The sequence below is a fragment of the Vespula pensylvanica genome, chromosome 6 (genome assembly GCF_014466175.1).
Source record: "Vespula pensylvanica isolate Volc-1 chromosome 6, ASM1446617v1, whole genome shotgun sequence".
Taxonomy (NCBI): domain Eukaryota; kingdom Metazoa; phylum Arthropoda; class Insecta; order Hymenoptera; family Vespidae; genus Vespula; species Vespula pensylvanica.
Window position 1 is genome coordinate 2,259,313 of NC_057690.1, and position 23,829 is coordinate 2,283,141.

Here is a 23,829-nt window from a genome sequence, read left to right on the forward strand (position 1 = left end):
AAATTGTTTGCTAACTTTTTAAGAAATGACGTCTTGGTTAAATATTTATCAATTCATTCATTTTAGGCCAATTTTCTGACTGAAATATGAGCTTAATATCGTGCGCGAACAGATTATAAATTCGCGCGAAGTTGGACTGCGCAAAAATTCTGCGCGTTGGTTATGGTCTTGTTCCTTTCATCTATTCCAAATCATAGTGTTTTATGATTCTTATGTATGGCATGTGAACTAAGTATTCTTACATTTGTTTACAGACATGCATTCCATATAAATATAATAAAAGTAAAGTTCTTTTTTAAATATCTACAAAGGATTTATTTTACAAAATAAATATTTGTGAAAATGGCAGATGACAGCAATGTATTATTTGTGAGAGGAAATGGAAATGTATGCAACTATCATTTTATAAAATTTATTCATAATTAGGTCTTTTCGGTATAAATAATCATGGCTTTGTTTATATATAGCTTGTGTTATTAGTATTTCGTATAATTATCTCTTTATGATTATTTTAATTTTTTATTACTATCAGTATATTTGTATAATTTTCAAATTTTATAGAAAGATGATGATACGGATATTGATTTAGTTTGGGATGATACGGCATTGATAAAAGCATATGATAAAGCTATAAATCTGGCTAAAGAAGAAGTTGCTAAACGAATTGGTATTGATGTTCCAAATTCTGTTTCTAAATCAAAATCACAACAACAGAAACAATCTCGTAAACAGAAAAAGGTTGTAATGGCTGTTAAGTGATAAATATTATGTTAGAATTAAATGATTATTCTTTTTATAGAAATGGTGCATTGGGTCTCCATGTCGTGCTGTGTATTCAGAAGATGGTGAAGTTTATGAAGCTATTATAACAAAGATTTATGAAAATTGTGGGACATGTATTGTAAAATTTGTAGGTAATTAGTATAGATAGATTCATTATGATAATGTAATTATTTCTGTGATACTTTTTATATAGATGATATTCCACTTTATATTTTTATTACTGTCCTTGTAATTTTAGGTTATGGCAATACAGAAAAGGTAGAATTGAGTAGTCTTTTAGAATCAGAAGGATTACAAAGTCAAATTGCCCAGCAAAAGGATGCGTTAGCAGAAAGATGTAATGAAGAAAGTATGGATCAGAGCGAGACAGATTGTTCTGATTCTAGTGCTAAGAAAGTTAATGGCACAAGTGATGAAAAAATGGAATTTGATTCTGAAGCAAGAACGTCTAAAAGTTATATCAATTCGGGTCCTTCGTTTAATTCTTTCTTAAATATGATGCCTCCTGCCCCTCCTTTACCACCTCAATTAATGGCTAAGTAAGTACGAGTATATGAGATTAGAATGTACATGCATTTTATGACTTATTATTATGTTTAGGCTTCCAGAAAATGATGCTGATGCTCTCTCAAGTATGTTAATGTCATGGTACATTAGTGGATTTCATACGGGTATTAAGTATATCATACTATTATTTTTAAACGTACATTTTTGTGATTTGTGAATTGTACTATATTCTAAGAAGTCTTATAAAATTAAGCATAAAAATATTGTCTCTACAGGATACTATCATGGTCTGAAACACGCGAGGGACAATCATCTGAAAAGAAAGAATTGTTGATTTCATAAGAAAAACAATTAATTTTATCACCTACGAGATATATCTCCTTTTCATATTTAATATGCATTGTATTACTATTAATGATAACAAAAAAAAAAAAAAATGTAGTTTCTCACAAGAGAAGAATTTATTTATTTAATATTCAACGATAATCGCTATAAATATATTGATTTACCTAATCGCGTGTGCTAAATTTCGCAGGTAGAAGAACCGAAGTTTTTATTCCATTGTATATATCGTGGTTTCATATATTTTACAATGGGTTTTACAAACGTCATTGCATCTACGAGATGTGCAATGTTAACTATTACACCATTACTTTGTACTTCATCCGGTGCAATCTTCTTGTGTTCAAGAGATTTAAAAATGGGTCGCAATTGATTCATCCATGCTTCTTTACAGAGTAATTTTAGGTCAGCGCATGAATAACCCTCTGTATCTCTTAAAAGCGATTTGAACTCCTCAGTCACATGTAGATCGCTTTCAACATACATTCGTAAAATTTCTAAGCGACTTTCGTAATTTGGCAGATCGACAAAAATACGTTTCTCCAATCGTCTTAACAAAGCAGCATCTAGATTCCTACAGTTACATATCGCAAATATGAGAATAATATAACATATATGAACCGGTGGTTATAAAAGTGATCTAAACTATCTGAGATATTAAAACATATATTTCGTTTCGCGTACTACTCTTTACAATGATACAAAAGAGAATTATTTTTCAAGAATAGAGAGATACTTGTAGATATTTTTTCTATTTGTCATTATAAGAAAATAATTTTTATAAAATTTTTATAGAAAAATGTATGATTTAGTTCACTTTCATAATCATTTGCTCATATCTTTTTTTTTCTATATTATTCTTTTTTAACGCATACCATGGTACATTCGTAGCAGCTAAAAGAGTAACATTCACATTCTCTGTAGACAGTAATCCATCTAATCTGGCAAGAAGTTCTGCCCTAAATCGTCTGGCAGGTTCAGAATTCATTGAAGAACAATCATTATCAGTATTTGTGGTCGTCCAATCGATTTCATCGATAAATATTATTGTTGGAGCATAAAATCTAGCGAGGTCGGTAAGGACCTAAATTCATTCATCTTTTATATATATATATATATACACACATAAAACGTATAATATACGTATGGTAAATACCTACGTATATAATACTTCCAATCGTATACTTACTCTAACGTACTTTTCTGAATCACCTCTCCATTTACTAATTAAAGAGCTCGACGTAATATTAAAGAAGGTAGCTCGACATTCAGTGGCAACTGCTTTGGCAAGCATAGTTTTGCCTGTAAACGATCGATCCTCGTTATCATTTAATCTTTTCAATCTTTTCATTTTTATTTATTTATTTATTTATTTTTCATCATCATATACCTGTTCCCGGTGGACCGTACAACAATATACCCTTCCAAGGACCAAGTTTTTCATTGAACAATGCAGGATATTTGATCGCATAAACGGTTGCTTCTTTTAATAACATTTTGCATTTTGTTAAACCCTTGATATCGTTCCAATGGACGTTCAAATCTCTCAGTACAATCTCCTGTATATTTCAAAAAATAATTTTTGTTTTAATAAAAATAGGACATACTATACAATGAAGTATTTAATTGGGACGATGTTTTTAATTACACACTCTTGAAATAACTTCTGCGATTTCTCTCCATTCCGAGCCAGACGGATATAGATCTCCGATAGGCTTTAATGTTCTTTCATTATCGGAAATAAAGTCATAACCAATCGCTTTTGAAGGAGCGTTTTCCGATGGAAAAATGGACATTACGGTGATGCCGAAATTTGATTCTTCGATGGCAACTCCATTCGTCGTTGGCTTCGACGATGGAACTTTATTCTTTGATGTTCCATTTTCATCGTCGGCTTTGAAATGACTCTTTCCACCACCTCTGTCCCTTTTATTTACCCTAGAAAAAGAGTTCCGTCGAACATATCCGAATTTTTTTCTCCTATTATCCTTCTCCGTATGAAAAGACAAATGTTATTTTACGTGTTATGAACATGATTGATTTTGCCAGTCGATTCGATTTTTTTACATAATTTCGGATACTTATTGAACCTCGCATAATGATAATCCGAATATTCCAATAAAATGATCTCCAGATCGACGTTGTCGCAAATTTGGATATCACGAGACAATTGGGCTTCTTTGATGAGCGTATCGACTGAATTAGTATATCTGAAGGATAGTGGACATTGTTTAACTTAATTATTTTTTCTTTTTTCTCTTCTTTTAATCTTGGACGTAAATAAAAAAAAAAAAAAGAAAGAAAAAACACATTTTATATACAGTGCATATATTATTATACTGTGTATATATTATATTATACTGTGTATATATTATACTGTTTGTGAAGGATTTAAATAAAGCCGTTCACCCTTGCTCTCCCAAAAATGCAGCAACGAGATGTAGAAGATTTCTACGGCGCTCTTGAGCACGTTTCTCCTCCTAATTAAGAATTAATAGATTCGTTAAATTAAATCTTCAATCTTTCCCCTTTTTCTCGTTCACGTGTTCAAACAAAGATAGAGTAAACAGTGCAGTTAATATGGTCACTGTATAAAAATGCACACGGGCCATAATATTATTTCATTTAAATGACAAAGATATAATATATCATCGTATGTTTCGATTTACTTGACGATATATCAAATTTAATTGCTTTTCAAATATTTTATATTTTTATCATATTATACTATATGTATATTAAAATGGAAGATACACTTTTGTTAAGATACAATTTTTTTATTCAAAATTAAAATAAAAAAATAGAGTGTAAAACTTTGAAATTATGATAAAAATGACAAATAAGTCTGGGGCAACTTGATAGAAAATAAGTATAATCGTTAAGTATCCCATATCCTTTCATTATTTCAAATAATAGTACGAACGATTTATTTTCTTTTTTAAGAATACAATTGGAATCTTCAATGAGTAAACGCGACGTCGCATCGATTTAACTTGATTTGAGTTAAATGAAAACACGTGGTCATGTCCATTCATTGGTCGAGGTTCATTGTACAGTCGTTAGCCGATTTTAAAGCGACCGTGTAGTCGACATCCGTCATTGAGAAGAACAATTTTAACAATAAAGAAATTACATCGACGTTTCAGGACTGAGTTTTGTAATAAACGCAATAAATCGAATATTATTATCAAATATTATTCAATACTGATTTTTTAATATTTCATATTTAAATTCGATATTATTTATATCTGTCAATCTAATAGAATACTATAATAGTATTATATAATTACAATATATATTACTAATATAGTTATATAGTATATTTTATATTATATTATAAAAGGAACTAGAGAGCGTATAGTATTATATACAGTATTATAATATAATATATATTATAGTATCGTATTTACAATAAAATTAAGTAATGTTTATTTAAATAATATAATTGATAGATAATACCACCCTATAATCAATAACGTTGTTATCAAATTGATTAATAAATCATGGGAAAATTATTATTGTTTAACTACGTATAAAATATAGAAAATTCTAGTATCGTTGTTGTCAATCTAATAAAATAATTTCTTTTTCTTTCTTTTCTTTTTCGTAATGAATTACTTCCAATGAGTGTACATACAAATATTGATTGAAAGAAAAGAAAAATAAAAAGAAGAAGAAAAAAAAAAAAGAAAAGAAAATTACAAAAGAAAAAAAAAAAAAAGAAAAGACAATTACAAAAGAAAAAATAAAAACCGGTCGAAATGTGTGCAGCTTTACATCAGAAATTACCTTTTCCCTTGTCAGCTGTGTTACGCGACTTGCGGCTGCGTTCAATGACAGCATGTCACTCATCGTCGCGACGCTCGTTTTTTGCGTGGGGCACTTTGTGTACTGAATAGAAAAATACAAAAAATGTGTTAATTAAAGCACGAAAGAAAGAGAAAAAGAAAGATAGAGAGAGGAAGAAGTAAAGATTAACAGATTTTGCTGGCGTCTCGTGCTTGGTTGAGTTGTTTGAAAAAGGACAGGTTCGATTCGTTGCTATGACGATGTCGATGCGGTGCTTTGCTACGAAGGGGTGTAGAATGAGGTGAAAGTAAGTGTGAGATATATATATATACACATAAAGATAGAGTGGGGTAAAGAGGAAGGGGGAAAGGGTGAAGAGACAGAGAGAGAGAGAGAGAGAGAGAGAGAGAGAGAGAGAGAGAGAGAGATAGAGCATATCATATTTATTATTCCACGGAACTGGATCAGTTACATGTGCATGTATGATTACACTGCTTATGAAGACAAAGCAAAAAAAAAAAAAAAGCAAAGAAAAAAAAAGAACAAGAAAAAAGAACGTAATCTAAGAAAAATATTATAGAATAAAAAATACGAGCATATTTTATTTTTCTACTTTTCTTTTTTCAATATATACAAAGAAATATGTAAAATAAAGTTGTTGCGAAATAAATTAATTATGCTATTTGGGAAAAGCATGACTTTTTAAATATATTCGAAGGATATTTTCATAAAAACATAGGGATATGTATATGTGTATGTATGTATATATGTATGTATGTATATATGGATGCATGCATGTATGTATTTATGTATATATGTATGAATGCACGAATGTATGTAATTCTAATGACGATACAAGATGAAATGTCTCTCACATTAATATGTCATGAAAAACATATTAAAATCTGTTACGTTAGCAATATATTTTTATAATAAACGAAGGTGTGCATAGACTCGTTCGAGCGTTTCTATAAGAATACAAGGAAATAAATGATGAGGTTGTTTCAAGGAGGAAACATCGATCACCTTGCGACGGTACGTTAAAGAGCATTGAAAAATGAACTCTTCTTGTAATGTAAAATGAAGAGGAGAATATATATCTTTCTCTATATACCTATATTATGTATAAAGAAGAGACACGAACATTGTCCGTCATTTTTAAAAGATCGTAATAGTAATTAAATTGTAAAGAATCAATTTATAAGTAATGCTAGACTCAATTCTATATATTTTTTATTTTTATGAATTGAAAAAGAAAATGTATAAAGTCTTTCTATATAAAAGTTTGCAATATATGTCTATAATTATAACTATACAGTTTACTTGGATTCTTTTTATAATTATAATTTTATAATAATAATTTATATATATATATATATAAATATTATATTTTTTTTTTATCGTAATCTTATTTTATGTTATCGACTATCTCTGTTATGTTACTTTAAAAGTATTTTTTTTCTATTTTTTCTCTTCCTCTCTTTTTCCTTTTTCTTTTTATGGACACACACACACACACACACACACACACATATGTGATAAGATACTTGTGCAATACAGCAACCGACCATCGTTCTTTAATCCATTTAAATCTCTACGAGGAGACATTCAATAGACGAATAAGTCGGTATTACTTCGGAACGCTTTAATTTGGTTTCCTGCGTCAATTATTCGAGAGGCACTTTCCGTCGATACGTAATGTAATCATGGGAGATCATCATTGCATAGTGGAACACAAATGACATACATATGTGTGTGTGTGTACATATGTATATATATCCATTGAATTCACCATGCACGATTTATGGATGCCATATGGTGCTGATTTAAATTTTACGTAGAAAGCAGAATATATTGGAAATTGTTATACCACAGGTATCCGAATTTCAACACATTGCTGGACAACACTCGAGACCAAACGAAATTAAATGAAATTATTATTATTTCGTTCGTTGAAAACAATTATATCGAAATAATATTTATCCTTGCTTTTCTTTTATAATTTTTAATTAATAATTTTATTTCAATGACTATTGTTATGAAAATAATACATACGTTTAATTATATAATCTCGTTTACACATACGTACAAATACACCCACACATTCTAGTTAAAAAAATAGAATCTCTTTCTATAACATTTATTTCAAGTAGTTACGATCGAAATCGATCTATTATAAAGAGACAATCTAATTTCGAAATTTTTGATATTTTTACAGATGAAAAGAAAGGGAGAAAAAAGAGAAAGAAAGAAAGAAAGAAAGAAAGAAAGAAAAAAAGAAAAGAAGAAAGAAATAAAGAGATAAGATTTTACGTCACTCCCATTAAATCTTGTAAGCTAAAAAAAAGAATAAGAAAGTATACCTCGTATGCGTGTTCATAGAGATTTTTCCTAATCCTACGAAGTATTAAATCCTATATCGATGTCATGAAAGATGTATGAATGTTTATCCTCGTTGGATATGCCAGACTCGTGATAAGGATCTCGTTAGCTTTATCTTGCCTGTCTCTTCGAGGAACATCTTTTTTTTTTTTCAACTCATTCTACAACTCCATCTTTCTCTTTTTCTCTAATTCGCTCCCGAAGGAATTTTTGTCGAAGTAAAATGATTCTTTAGGAGCAAGAAAAGAAGAAGGGAAGGTTTAAGCTTGTAAGTACTTTATCACGTTATCCGTTTATTCAGCCGCTTTAATTCTCGCTCTTTTTTATTTTTTCACAAAGTGCCCTCGACAATGACTCGCATTTTCGAATCCCTTATGCTTAGACGCTTTTTCCTTCCTTCTTTGTATCAAACTTTCAATCCTTCTTTCTCTCCCACTTTTACAACTACTCTTCCTTTTTCTCCTTCCATAACGCAAAACAACTTTTAGTATTGTTCCTTTTCTTTCTTTGTCTGTACTAGTAATTTAACTACAGCCTCGAGATACTATTCTCCGTTTTGTTCTTTCTTTCTTTCTTCTCTCTCTCTTTCTCTCTCTCTCTATGTGTTTTTACAATGTCATCAGACTTTAAGTTCTCCTTGAGCTGTCCAGTTTTTTCTTACAACAATTTTGTCTGTGTGTATGTATTATAAGAATAGATGATTTTCAGACAACACCAAGGACGACGATCTTTTTAAGTTAAATTCTTTTAAGTTTTCTTTTTTCCTTATTTGTTTCATTTTATTATTTCATTTCGTTCGTACTTCTTGTTACGTAATAAAGTAATGCTTAGTTTAAGATTACAATTATAAGATAAGAAACGTTAAGATTATTTAAAATGTGTAAGAATAATAATTGGTTTTATACTAGATTTTATACATGTATCTTTTACGAGATTATTATTATACATTGAGGATATTATTTAAGATAATTATTATCACGAGTTATGATTCATTGATAAGTTTTTATTATAATTAAGATTCATTTATCATAAGTTATAATTTATTGATTTCGTATAGATGCATTGTATGTACGATTTCTTTTGATAAACTGTGAGGACAAAAATGTTTATATGTGTAAAATTTACGTGATTCACATAAATAACTGTTTCAACGATCATGTCACTTTTGTCACGAAGAAGGTTTGAATCCTTTTTTTTTTTTCACGACGAATCAACCGCAGGAATTTCGAATCCATGAGAATATCTCTCTTAGTAAAATTGGCTAGGTTCCATATACTTTTAAATGAAATCCTCTAAACTTTGCTAAATATTTCAGGAGAGACATTAAAAATCCTCCAAAAGGATATTAACGTTTTTGAAAAGTATCAAACAGTTTAGCGAATTTAAGCCTCCTGAATAAATAAGAAATTTTTGCTTTTCTATATTTGAATTTAAAGTACAGTACAAAATGCTCGAGAAATTACTATTTATGTAAGTTGAAAATATCAAAGAGACATATATAATTGTTAAGATCCAAAAAATTATATATACATATGTATAAAAAAACTATTTTTTATAATACATATTAAGGAATATTCGTTCACCATTTATCAATTTGAATTGAAGTTGATTCAATTTGTTTTTTTTTTGATTTATATTTTCGTCTTATACTTCCGAATAATTTCAATTTTATTATTACTCACTCATTACTCTAAATACGCTTAAAAGAGAAAAGAAAAGAAAAGAAAAGAAAAGAAAAGAAAAAAAAGGAAAAAGAGAAAGAAGGAAACAAAAAATAAATGAATAAATTTTTCTCATAATTTTTCCAAGAAGTTGAATAACTTTGTTAATGTCTCTCTTTCATTTCACTTGTTACTCTTAACATTTTGTTCTTCAAAGAACATATACTTTCGTAAAATAAAGAAGCTACGGTAAAAGTTTTACGAAAGAAAAAAAATTGATCGGAATATTGGTGACCTTGAAAGAGAAAATATCACAGAGAATATAGTTTCTGGTTTGCAGGAGCTGCGCCTTTTTCGTTTCATCCTCGTTCTACCTTGCCGTTGGTGGTGATAGTAGTAGTAGTGGTAGTGATAGTGGTAGTAATGTAGTAGTGGTAGTGATGGTAGGTGCGTTGCGCTTCACCTAGGGGGTGGCTTTGACGTTGGCGCCGAGGAGGGGTGTAGAACGTGTTCGATCGACCCAGGTACCCGCGGTAGTCCCCGCGCTCTCACTGCGACAGAGTTCAGTCAGTCGGTCGGACGCTTCCACCGAGGACACGCGCGCGCATGCATGCAGAACGACATATCAACCCTTAGCGAAAACGCATACGCATATAAATACATACGTACATATATACATACTATATAAATACGTACGTACGTACATAAATATAGATATTATTTAGAATTTTCGAACGAAAATAATTTTACCTTCTTTGACTTATATTCGAAACGCGCGCGACGAAATTAAAATAAAAAAAGATTTCCTTGTTAAGAAGAAAAAGTTTTCAAGTTTTATATATATATATATATATATTTCTTTTTTTTTTACTTTCTCACTTATTCTTCTTTTTGTCATACTGTTTATTTATTTTGTGTTTTCTACTATAAAAGTATTCTTGAAAATCGGGGCACATGGGCATGGACTGACGCACGAGGGATGCAGAAAGCACGGTGACGTTTGTACCTGGGTAAGCCTTTGTTGACATTTTCATTGATGCTATGAAATTAATAGTATAAGCACATCGAACTTTTCCCCTTCATTTTATATTACGTGTCCATCCACGCATCTCGAATAGGATTTGATACGTTGACGTTTTAATCCTCCGCCTTCGAATACCATCAACTACTAATCTCTCTTTAATCTCCTTTTAGTATAATACACATGTGTTAAATCCATTTATCGAATCGTATCATTTATAATTTCTCGAATTATTTACTGATCTGTCCAAAAATTATTTTTTATTTATTTCTTTTCTATTTTTACATGCTTATCGCTCTCTCCGAAATAGTTTGTTCTGTTTATCATCGATGTTTTTTTCCAGGTAAAAAAACGTTGACATAAATGATAAAAATATATAAAACTTTTCACGAGTGCTTATTTAAGATTATTGACTTTCGTTTAGAAAATTTTTGATATCATTGGTAATATCGGTGATATTTACATAAAGTAATTTAAATGAGTATCTCTCCCCCCCCCTCTCTCTCTCTCTTTCTCTCTTTTCTGAGTTTATCTAGTGTAATAAAAATATCTTTTATATTCTATGTAAGTATTTGATAGCATGACAAAAATCAATGTATTATATATATTTGATTCCATATATATCAGTAATTTCAAAGTACCGAATAATTCAATTTTTTAAAAGTAATTTCAATAATTATTATTCAAGGAATTTTTGTAAATTAATTTTATCATCTTTAAGCGGAAAGATTTATTTTCGTAATGAATCTTTTCTTTTTTCTTTCGTAACATGAATCCTATGATCGTTTCGTTGCTTATTTAGACGTAAACGTTGCATTCTATAAGCATTTCAAAACTCGTTATCCATCGAAATAATCTACATTCTACATTGTGTTATTAGAGTTCGCGTGTACTAGCCCGTGTTTCTCGCCTATCACCCTTATTTTTCTTATCGGTACACGCTATACTTTCATTCCCATTTTTCCTCGTAACACAGTAAATAATCGTGTTTCTTTGTACACCATGTGAAAGGAGTCTCTGTTACCAAATTTAGGTCGTTCAACGTTTCTAATGATTTTGATTTATTGACAACGATGATAGTATCCTGAAAATGATCACTAGATTTTCAAAAAGTATATTTGTATATACATACACACACACATATTTTTTTTCTTAGAGTCAATAAAGTATTCTGAAATTATGAAAACTATAACTTACAAGAACAAAAGAGTTAACAAAGTTTCGTAACTGTTCCTTCGTCACAATATTTCTAATAGTATTTCATTAAAATATTATCAAAATTGACAATAATATTTTTAAATAAATTATCTTTGTATATTTCTTCAAATTTATATATGCGAATTTATATGTGCGATCTATGCATAAAAAACAGGTCACATATAACGAATATAGCAATTTGTTCGCTCTAGAAAAATATAATAAATAAAATAATAACAAGCAAGTGAAATAAAAACGAAATAAAAAAATTATAAAAAAAAAGGGAAATAAAAAAACGTTATTCTCACTAAAAAAGTATATGAATATTTTTTAAAATCGTTATGAATATATTTTTAAATCGTCCATAAAAAGGATTAAGATCGATCGAATTCAAAATGATGCGATGTTAGTAAGACGACGTGTTAGAGTAACTTGTCGCATTAAAGTTTGTTAGAGATTGAAATTTCGTTTGCGGAACACATTGAACTTGATTTCGAGCCTCGCGGCTGTCATTCACGGCTGTCGCTACATGAACGCGTTGATTGCGTATTCTCTCTCCCATGAAATGAAAAAGTTTGTGAATGAGAGAGAAAGAGAGAGAGAAAGAGAGAGAGAGAGAGAGAGAGAGAGAGAGAGAGAGAGAGAGAATAGAGAAGAAAGGAGAGAGAAGAAAGCAGTAAATGAATAGAAAACTTGGAGCAACGAGATGAAGTGTTTTCTGATGGCTTAAACGGTAGTAGAATGAAAAGAAAAGTGGACATAACGGGTTTCATATACATATACACACACGTCTACACACACATCTACACCCTCTCATATACCCACGCATAGTCGATTTTACAAGAAATACAAAACACCCTCGAAATCAGGGGAGAAAACGATATATGCAGTCTCAAGAGTAAACACATTTTCTTATCCGTTTCACTGCGTTCAAATAATCGTGACGTAGACGTGATCATACACCTACTCAATGTATGTCTGTGTGCGTATACAAACTTATAGCATATTGCGTATTCTTTAGCGTGAGTTTCAAGATAAATCAAATTCAATCGTTCCAGAGAATTTCGACCTTCTTCAAAGTTCAACGGAGATCGATAAATATTAAAATTCACTTTCAACAGATATTATTATAACAGATAAATAAATAAATAAATGCTAATGCTAGTTCTATTTCTTTTTCAAATATTTTTTAATATCTTTTAATTTTCTTTTATTTGGCTGACATTTTCATGTCGCTTAATGTAATGCTAAATACTATACAAATTTATTTACGAATAAACATAATGCATATATTCAAATGTCTGTGACAAAAAAGTTTTATCCCTTTAATATGTAAAGCGAAATGGAAATTTTTTCATTTCACTTGTGCTAATGTTAACTGAAAGAGAAGAAAAAAAAAATTATTACTTTAGTTTCCCATGTGGTTTCCTATAGCTGTCAAATCTTTGAAAGCTTCATGTAGGTATATATATATATGTACATATATACATATATGACAAGAGTTTATATATTGGGTGATCCATAAACGATGGATCTTTCGACTATCTATATCGAGATTCCTTTAGAAAATTTATCGTTGAGATCGGCATTCGCTATACATTCCTTGTACATATACACACATATCTATATATATATATGTATGTCTGTATGTATGTATGTATCTATATATTATGTACTTCTCGCAAATTTCACAGAAATTGACAGTCTTGCGTAGCGATCGATCGAAGAAAAGCTAGAGACTTCGTGACCTTTGTTCGCTATTTTAACGTACTTTTACAATGTAATATTCCGTTCCGTGTAATGAAAAATTACTGCGATAAAAAAGTCAGAAGAGGAAAATTTCTATATTTATTTAATATCACAGAACTCAGTTTTCAGTTTTGAAATAAAATTTTCATTTAAATATTTATATTTCTCATTATGTGAATTTTCTCTCTCTCTCTCTCTCTCTCTCTCTCTCTCTTTTGTTTAGTTTTGATTATTAATGATCCATATCATATTTATATAATATGGATTACGTTTACCCGCTTTATATTATGCGACGCTACGAAAATGTCATTATGGTTACGTTGTTTGTCACAGTAGGCTAACTTCGAAACTTCTATCGATAGTTACATCTTTTTACCGAGCGGAAAAGTTGGAAAGTTTTCTCGATTACGGGAGGAAATAAAAAATAAAAAAGAAAAACGAATAAAAAAGAAATAAAAAGTAAATAAATAAAAAATAAAAAAAATCAATATCAAAAAATATCTCGAATGTTCTCGAAATTGAATGACGAGTAGGGTTCGACGCGTGTTAAAGACGACCAAAAAGAAAAAAAAAATAAAAGAGGAAAATAAAACAGAGAGAAATAGCTTCACAGTAATATTATTTTTACTCTCGAAAGCTCGTTACTTCGTTCGCGAGATGCTACAAGCAGCTTCGAAGAGTCGCTGTTAAGATGAGAATTATTTATCAACTCTTGTTGCTTTCGTAAGGTACACCTTCAAATATAGTCCCGAAGAAGGTATCTCTTTCGTGATAAAAGTCAAACTTCGTTTTTAATTAGTAAACTTGCGCCTAAGTAGCGGAAAGGGATGCTTTTACACTTATTTTTTTTTTCATTTTTCTTTTCTTTTTTCCTTTCTTTTTTTATAATTCGTATTATACAGAAGATTGGCAGTTCAGTCAGCGAACTGTAAAGTGAGCTAACGATGTAAAGAGAACAAAGAAGAAGCACTTAACACACGATTAAATTTATATAGGTATCCTTTGCGTTACGTAGATTTCGAATTCACTGCATCGGAAGACATACAATCAAATTTACGATTATTCGTTCGACTAATTCGAATATCATCGATTTTATTGCGTAATTATATTAGTTCGTAACCAAAAGAAAAAAAGAAATAAAAAAGAAAAGAAATTTCAAATCATCGTTTAGAATGAATACGAAAATACGAAAGTATTATAAATGCTAAAAGTGATCGGTTACGGTCAATATTATTATCCCATTAGAATAATACTTGTTTCATTATTGTTTCTCGATGCGGAGGTCTATCGATTAACTTAAATAATAAAAATTCAACGATATTTTCGACGAAGGAACACTGAATAATTCCGTGACCTTTATTCGTTCGAAACGCAACGGTCTTGGTCATTATCTTATCCCGCGAATTTCTACTCGTTTGCCACGTGTTGCCTCATGAAAAGGAATTCCGAGCAATCAGCAAGCGTTAAAGCTCGAATGACGTCGAATAACTATGGCCTGCTCGATTGTAAGAAACTAAGCTCTGGATATCCGTATATTCATATGTATTATGAAATACCCACGCGAAAATCTATCGAGTACTAACGATGACGAATGTATCCTGATTCTTTGTCTAGGCAATATGTTCCTTCCTCCAGTAGTACGCTCACGGAGGTCGCTGAAATAGAAGATCGTGGTTTTGCTGATTGTTAAACTTCGATATACCTCGTTCAAGACTTGGATATCTTTTCCTGTAAAAGAATAAACAGAAGAAGAAGAAGAAGAAGAAGAAAAAGAAGAAAAAGAGGAGGAAGAAGAAGAAAAAGGAAAAAGAAAAAGAAAAAGAGAAACGACGATGAAAATGAGGATACCTTCGAAATTACGAGCCAACATTCTCCTTGGTTGGATCTTTTATCTCTTTACGTTCCTTCTTCTTCCATCGCGGACAAGTAAGTGAATGGCAACGATGTACAAAATATTACGATGTAAACATTAAATGTATTTGGCCTATCTGTAAGGGATATATGAGTATTGGGATAAATTAATTTCTCGGAACTCTCAATGTTATTTGACGGGCGTCTCGTGTTAAAGCTAGTTGATCCTTTTGTTATTATGATACGACGAAGAAATATTTGATTATAGGTGCGCTCGAGGAGAACTGTACGGATTTTCAAGGTGGAACAGTTAGACACGGACTGCTCTATGTGCCAGGACCTGCGGTTTGTAGTTTGTGCGTTTGTTATCATTCGGAGCCGATGTGGTGCCAAGCTATATACTGTACACCTCCATATGTAAGTAATCGTAGTTTTCTTAATATTATTAGAACGGAATTCATTAGAACAGTTTCTTTCTTGACAGTTATCATCGGTTTTTATCTCAGAGATATATAATTCTTATACTGTGATATAAAGTGTATGAGTTCTATAAATGGCCAAGTATATAGATAATTTATAGATAATAGTTTATTTTCTCGAACTACTAATTGATTATGCGCATAAATTGAACGTTTGACTTTCTTTTTTCTTTTTTTTAATAAAGTCTTATAAAAGACACGATCGATGAATGGTAATCGCAAAGCTTAATTAATAAGTTTTTAGGATTTTTCGAGGGGAAAAAAAGAAAACAAGAAAAGAGGGAAAGAATGGAGATAAAAGCAAAATGATTTTCTAAACGGAAGAAAATTCACGAACGATAAAATGATTCCGGTGTACCAAATGGTTCTAACGCAGGGCTTTCAAATAAATCGATTTATATCCATGCGAAGCTCGTATAAAACAAAAGGATTCTTATATTTGCGAGAATATTTTTTATCTGATAAATCAATTATCGTAATCGCTCAGCTACACACGTATATACTATGCTTTATATATATATATATGCATATATATATACACATACTATGTTATATATATATACATATACACATTTTATTATTCAGCTCAATATCAACAGAAGAGTAAAATTTCCTTTATTCTCTTATATCTGTTTGTCTAATGCGTTATTACGAGATAATAACAGAATATGTACGCAGGTAATTAAAAATGTACACATCATAACAGTTACTTATTATTTTTAATGGATTTCTATTTCATGTAATATCTACGTGCTATTTTCTTATTTTTATCTACGGTTTATTTTTAATAAATTTAAGAGATTATTATCTGCGAGTCAAATTATAAAAGAGAAAAGTAAAATAATAATAATAATAATAATAATAATAATAAAAATAAGAATAATTACGTATCTGTAATTTTATAATTAAAAAAAAAAAAAAAGAAAGGACGAAAATAGTAAGGATGAATTAAAACGGAATATAAAATGAATTTTAAATGGAATTAATATTTCAGTCTTAATCTTCTCATGACAAATTTATTTCTCTTAGAATACTTAATAACCTTAGGATTCTAAACGTTCGATCGTTTCTCCATACACCTTCCGGAGTAATACGGAATAGCGTTCGAATTAGAGCAACATGGTGTGTGTTGTGTGTTTGTGTACATACGTACGTACGTACGTACATACATATGTATGTATGTATACAGCCTTATGAATATTGATAATAAAATAGAATATTAAAAACAGACCGACGAACTCGACGAGCCGTCCTTTCGGTCACGTTCGATATATTTCATTTGAAGCAGAGTATAGTCAGCAATAACGATGCGAGTTTTATCATAAAACGCGCGTGTGGCCCTTGCTCATTTTTCCCTCTTCGATCGCAACCTGGCATGATTTTCTACGATAAAAAGAAAGGTAAAAAAGGAAAAAAAAAAGAAAATACCCACTCTTGCCGAGGTCAGTATCGAGTACCTACTATGCAAAATCGTTAAACCGTTTACTCTACTTACCTTTCGTTTTGCGTTTCTGTAATTTTTTTTATTTATTTTTTTCCTGTATTTTTCTTTTCCTTTTTTCTTTGCATTTCTCTATTCGATTGAACGACGCTTCGTTGTACGTAGTAAATCATTTAAATAAGAGGAAATGGTCCCTATCGTTAAGAAAGTCAGTTTAGGAGGTAAAATTGTAACTCTTATTAACGCGTCACATTCGAGCGGAAAAGTTCTGCACACCGCGAAATGCCACATCGTTTGTTGGAAATTAAGTTCAGGGACAGAACGTTTCGCAGGCGTTTTTTCCTTTTCTTTTCTCTCTCTCTCTCTCTCTCTCTCTCTATCTATCTATCTCGCTCGTTCTCGGTACTTTTTTTTTGCGTTTTTAATCGCTCGCAAGCACGTAGGTATATATGTATATAAATATATATCTTGGTACAAGGAGTGTCGCGCTTCCAGTTGAGAAAATGCAAAACTCGACAACATGAGGTTCGTTATGTTAGTATATTTACGTATGTATAGGTGTATATATATATATATATATATATATATATATATATATATTGTACATGATGAACGATACGTATATAAAAAATTGGAAAAATACGATTATTAAAATTCATTAAATTTATAAAAAATTTTATATTTCAATACAACGAACATGGTAATGAATATTTTAGTAATATATTTAATTAAAAGTCATCACGACATATACATACATACATAAATAATAGAATATATACGTATTGCGTGACATACGAATAGAAATAAATGTGTGCAACTATTTGCAGAAAAAAAAGAACAGAAAAAGGAAAAAAAGAGATTTTACGTTACACGTTTTTTGTTCCGTGTGATATCGGCCTCGGAATGTCAGAGCTCATACATAAATTGCTTGTTAGCTCGTTAACGAATAAAATTTAATTCGAGTTGCGTCCTCACGAAAGCTTTTCATTATCCTACAGGATAAATTTAGAGCAACAATGAATTTTACAGAATGAGCCACCTATTTTTGGACTAGGTTAATCGACGAGACAACGATTTTAATGTCTCGACGATGACATTGGTTGATATAATTCTTTTTTTTTTTTTTTTTATTTCTATTTGTTTTTTTCTATCTCATTCGTTTTTATTCTTTCGAATCTTTAATTTTGTTGAAGTTAGAAAAATTTCATGATCCATTTAGAACATAATTATATATATTTACTTATATAAATTTGTATTACAAATTTATATCATATATATTTATTGATATAAATTCGTTGATAGGTACTTTCATTATAGATAAAATATCGCTAAAATAATTATAATATATAAATTGCGAAATAATAAAGATTCGTCGATCAAAGATTCTTTTTTAAACGTTCCCGTTAATGTCAAAGAAGGTATACCTATGTACATGAGGTTTCTTTTAAAATCGTTCAAAAGTGGATTACGTACATATGTACGTTGTTTACATGAAACGCGTTACGGTATGGCTACGTAATCCGTAGAATAATATTCTTACGATAGGATTACTCGACGCGAACAGAAAGTAGGTATAATATGATCAATCTAATCAGTTCGGTGAAGCCTAACATTTAACTTTATCACGAACGTCCGTGACTTTTTTCATCGTTCGTATAATTAAGATACAACAACTAAGATGTCGATATTACAAATACAATTTATTTCTTAATTTCGTGTATTTAATGCATATTTTCTCTCTCTCTCTCTCTCTCTCTCTCTCTCTCTCTCTCTCTCTCTCTCTCTCGTTTAATTTTGTAGGATTTAAAATCTCTACAATCATTCTATAAACTTATTTCATCGATGTAATAATCGTTATAATCATAGCAAGTTCCTCTTTTTAAATAGAAAATAAGATTATTTATGATTTGTGCTAATGTCGTTCCCGAGGAGGAGTTTAAGACGATTGGTAATCGCTTTATTGAATTTTCTCTTGATGTGACATCTTCGAGTCCTCGTATAATAAGATGTTCTCATCCAATGTAAATCCATTTAACAGTCGATGAAAAGAAAGAAAAAAGAAAAGGAAAGAAAATAGTTTTTTCTTCGACCTTCAAAGACATTCTAATATCGTTTATCATCTTTCTTTCGTATTGTCGTTTAATTGATATTATCACCCTTACTGGAACGGAATTCAATAAAAGTGATATACCGTGAATAACGATAATACGAGAGGTCCTCGTTAAAATTTGAACAAAAAAAATAGAAGGAAAAAAGGGAGAGAGAGAGAGAGAGAGAGAGAGGGAGAGAGAGAGAGGATTGTACTTTAATTATTTAGTTTTTACGAATTCGCAGATAGACGAATTTTTTCGTTTGTATTCCCTCTTCTATTTCTTTCATATCTCTCAACTAATTTTATATATTAAAAGCATTAAATCTGATAAAAAAAAGTACAGTATTTTCAAATTGGCATAATCAAAAAATATTAAATTTATTTGTTAGAAAATTTGTCGACTTTATAACTATTTGATTCTCTTTTTGTTCTGTAATTTTCTATCATTTTCTTTTGTTTTGTCTGATATATTTAATCTTTTCTCTGATTAGTGAACTTTCTAAAAGCATGTTTTCAAATTTATTATATTTCATGAAAACTTTTAGATCCGTTTTCAAAATAAAATGATAACGAATATATGAAAATAATTCGTTTAATGTTGTAGTATAAAGGTAAATAAAAGAAAGTAACATGTAAATTCCGTAGAAATATTTTAATGCTTTGTGCTAAAATAACAACATTAATAACGACAACAACAACAACAACAACAACAACAACAACAACAATAATAATAAGAATAATATAATAATAATAATAATAACGAGGAATAAACTCTGTACGTTACAATTTTCGTATACAATGTACGCTCTCTGTTTATTTTATTTCGTTATATAATATTACGGGAGTTCATTTGATACGTTTTCATTTCTATGTTCCGGAATGACGACGGAACACTCTGAAGATGAAAGAATTATTCGATTTAATACAGAACTTATTTTCGTAAAAATAAAAAGATAACGAAAGGAGTCACTTTTATTTCTTTTCTGATTTGTTAATGCAATTTTCTAATGTGTCGTAAAAAAGAATTTAAGAAAATGAAAAGAAAAAGGAAAAAAAAAAAAATAAGAAAGAAATAAAAGAAAAAAAGAAAAATACTTTACGTGGATGGATTTCACGAGTCAAAGCAATACGAAGATGAAGCCAATTATTTACTATTGTTCGAGAACTAAAGGAAACTAGTCGACTTTGCCACGAAGAAAGACAAGGATGAGTAAATGAAGGTCATATGACTTAAAGGGATCGACTTCGTCTTTGCAAAACTAGTCGTTGGAAGCCAAGCGAAACGAAAGCTTCGAATCACTGCGGATGAATCGCAGGACCGTAACTTTAGGAAGGATGCGATTGTTAGCAGGCACAACTCCTTTTTGAGATAACGTGGACAATGATATATATATATATATATATATATATATATATATATATATATATATATATATATATATATATTTATGTTCACTCTCTATTATATAGTTTCTATAAATTACAAGTATCAATTTAATAGACTTTTACCAATTGAATTCATTGTAAAATGACTTTATTAAGAGAACTTGTTTTATTAGAAACTTCTAACGTTTTTAATAGGTCTTTGGAATATTTTTGGTCTCAAGATTATTTTTTGATTTAAAAATTTAACGAGGTCAATAGAAAAAAATTGTTATATCAAATAATAAAAAATTGTTAAACGAAAAAGATCAATCACGTTGCGTGATTCACGTTTTGCGTAGGTAAGTATAACATACCGTCCCTGGATAAAATTAATTTTAAGGTAAAGTCCTGACAATCCGACGGTAAAATGTCAGAACATAAATGGCACTGAAAGTGAAGTATAGGCTCTTGGCCAAGTATCCTGTAGACGTTAGTTATGAGTTATATACGTGTAAGTATATACACACATATGTGTATATATATATATATATATATATATATATAATACATGTATATATAGACATTGCTAACGACGGCTGTAGATACGAGAGAAAATATGACCCATTCCGTATATACAAGAATTTTTGGGGATATTGTTTAAAATTATTCTCAATGAGATGAAATCATATCTCGTCTATTTTTCGTTTATTTTTATAATTATTCCTTAAGAATAAACAACATATTTATCTATATATGTCAATGTAACATTAAAATATAATATTAAAAGGAATGAAAAAATAGATATATAACATTAGTGATATTTTTGATGAGTAAATAATTAATAATAATAATTTGTTATTCGAGGATTACTATCGTCCCAAAATTAATTTTCCTTTCTCAGAGATGCAAGAAATTCCGTGTTGGTGAGCGGTGTTGCGAGTTCGAGTGTTTGGACGATGTGGACGACACACTGGATTGGAGCGGTCCGGATTTGATAATAGTCGACGGATCATCCAGAATACATGATCAAGGAGTATTCTGGTTGACGATTTCTCTCGTCGCCCTTCTCTTCCTGCCCTAGTTCCGAGACCAATGGCCTTCCGTTGTTCTTGTTCTTGCTCTTGTTGTTATCTATTAAACGCGATTATATCTGATCTAATCGGTTTCCATTACGTCGAAAAGAATACAGCAAATAGCGAGACATTTAATCAACGATCGTGATATGCGATCATGCGGTTATCACCGGGTCGCTATTTTTCACGACGCGAATCCAATCTTCGAATCGTACGGCGATTTTTCGATCAACGAATTAAAAAGAATGAAAGAAAAAAAGGAAAAAAAAAGAAGTTAGATCGCAAAGGTAAAGAATGGAAGTATCAGAGAGATAATTTTCCAAATATTTTTCTCATCTTCGACGAGAAGGAAGATACACATACGGAGGAAAAAACGAATAAAAGATCGTGCGATAAATTTATTAATGATTTTAATTAATTAGCCGGGTTATTCGCGTGGGATTTTTGTGTTTAGTCAGAGACGACATTGCAATAAATAAAGGGATGTGATTTGTGAATAATTAAAAAAGAAAAAAGAAAGAAAACCAAAATAGAAGATCATCTCTAAAGCCGTCTGATCGTTTGTATACGATGCATTAGTTAGAACCGATCTGTGATTAGATGCAAAGTGATGTCCCCGGATGCACACATACATACATACATACATATATACATACATACATACATACACACATACACACACACACATTACATATATACATAGGATATATACATATATATAACTTAGAATTTTCTTATACGTAAATACCTCCTGATACCTATCGTCTCTTTTTTCGATATATTAAATAATAATCTAGATTTTAGATAGACGAAATTTAATCGTCATTCAAGTGTCATTGAAGTAAAGATACAATGGAGATAGAGAAAAAAAATATATTATCGAGAAACAGAAAGAGAAGTAGTTTGCTGAGACCGCCGGCTATAAATCGATCGATCCTGAAGGACCCTTTTTTCTTTTTTTCTTTTCTTGCATTTTTTTCGAGCACCTGTCTTTATCAGATTACTTAGAAAGCTTTCGATTATTTTTCATGAGACTATAAAGGAAAAAATTGATCGCGATTATTGCATAATATCACGCTTCGCAATTTTTTTTCTTTTCTTTTTTCTTTCTTTTCTTAACGCGTCAATACAATTTGAATACGTTAATGTTTATTAAAAATTGTTACGAGCTTTTACAACCCGGCCAACTCCCTATCCATTTCAAATATATTCAACAAACGTAATACGTTATGTCCTTCGAACACATAACACAACGACACTAACAGCTGCATACTTCACGTAAAACATATCATCTCTTCAGGAAAAGGATGTAAGTACGTTAAAGTAGTTAAAGATGAAACGAATGTGAGAGAGACGTATTTAGTTTCTTATAATACTTTTGCCGCCATCTTAATGACCATAATGACTTCGAAACTCGAAGGAGTGTTAACAGTAGTAAAAGCAGTAGTAGAGTTAGTAGTTAGTATAATAGTAGTAGTAGCAGTGGTAGCAATAGTAGTAGTAGTAATTGTAGATACAGATGTATTTTGAGCGAGGGAGCGGCATGAAGTCACGAAGGGTGCTCGTCGAAAGTTAAAAAACTTTCATAGTGACCCGAATACAGATAGAGATAGTATTTTCTTATCCAAAGACGGAAAGAAGTTTCAAGAAAGATACGTATATGTGAGATACTCGTATATATTTCCGTTCGTATAAAAGTTTGATATATTTATGTATAAATGACAGATGAAGACGTCATGTACATATATATATGTGTCTGTGTGTGTATATATATATATATATATATATATATATATATATATATAAATTGTAATAAAATTCAACTGTTAGTTAAGTCCATTCTTTGAAATTTCTTTTTTTTTCTTTTTTTTTTTCAAGAATCGATCTGTCTGTCATAGTTATATATGTACGTACGTATATACATGTATACACACATATATATTGTAAAGGTCGTTTTGCAAATTTGAAAAATAAAGGATTGAAAGTAACGAGTGTAATGTTAGAGGAAGAACGAAAGTCGATGAGAAAGTTAACAAGTGTATAGGATGAGTTTAAAAGTGTCATAAAAAAATATATCCTTCTTTAATTACATTCTCG

The 23,829-nt window shown here is 30.3% G+C and overlaps 3 protein-coding genes across 4 annotated transcripts; 2 read left to right on the forward strand and 1 right to left on the reverse strand.

Moving 5' to 3' along the window:
- Window positions 1-7: 7 nt before the first annotated feature.
- On the forward strand, window positions 8-1,746 carry LOC122630212 (survival motor neuron protein). Its single transcript, XM_043814481.1, has 7 exons — window positions 8-165; window positions 255-387; window positions 562-738; window positions 800-914; window positions 1,022-1,322; window positions 1,384-1,454; window positions 1,566-1,746. Exons 2-7 carry the CDS (start codon window positions 343-345, stop codon window positions 1,622-1,624), a joined length of 768 nt encoding a protein of 255 aa, XP_043670416.1. The 5' UTR covers window positions 8-165; window positions 255-342; the 3' UTR covers window positions 1,625-1,746.
- LOC122630204 (katanin p60 ATPase-containing subunit A-like 2) lies at window positions 1,465-5,718 on the reverse strand. The gene is made up of 10 exons (XM_043814466.1): window positions 5,612-5,718; window positions 5,422-5,523; window positions 4,042-4,112; window positions 3,654-3,842; window positions 3,285-3,570; window positions 3,023-3,191; window positions 2,822-2,934; window positions 2,508-2,716; window positions 1,800-2,206; window positions 1,465-1,603 (listed from the first exon to the last, which is right to left on the reverse strand). Exons 2-9 carry the CDS (start codon window positions 5,482-5,484, stop codon window positions 1,813-1,815), a joined length of 1,494 nt encoding a protein of 497 aa, XP_043670401.1. The 5' UTR covers window positions 5,485-5,523; window positions 5,612-5,718; the 3' UTR covers window positions 1,465-1,603; window positions 1,800-1,812.
- A 4,280-nt stretch (window positions 5,719-9,998) lies between these two features.
- Window positions 9,999-22,951, forward strand: LOC122630214. 2 transcript variants are annotated; one of them, XM_043814487.1, is made up of 5 exons: window positions 9,999-10,156; window positions 10,398-10,474; window positions 15,046-15,357; window positions 15,551-15,699; window positions 21,561-22,951. In XM_043814487.1, the coding sequence occupies exons 3-5, from the start codon at window positions 15,264-15,266 to the stop codon at window positions 21,738-21,740; spliced, it is 423 nt and encodes a 140-aa protein (XP_043670422.1). In that variant the 5' UTR covers window positions 9,999-10,156; window positions 10,398-10,474; window positions 15,046-15,263; the 3' UTR covers window positions 21,741-22,951. The 2 variants fall into 2 exon arrangements, with proteins under 2 accessions (XP_043670422.1, XP_043670423.1); XM_043814488.1 differs by having other exon boundaries at window positions 10,011-10,160.
- The last annotated feature ends 878 nt before the right edge of the window (window positions 22,952-23,829 follow it).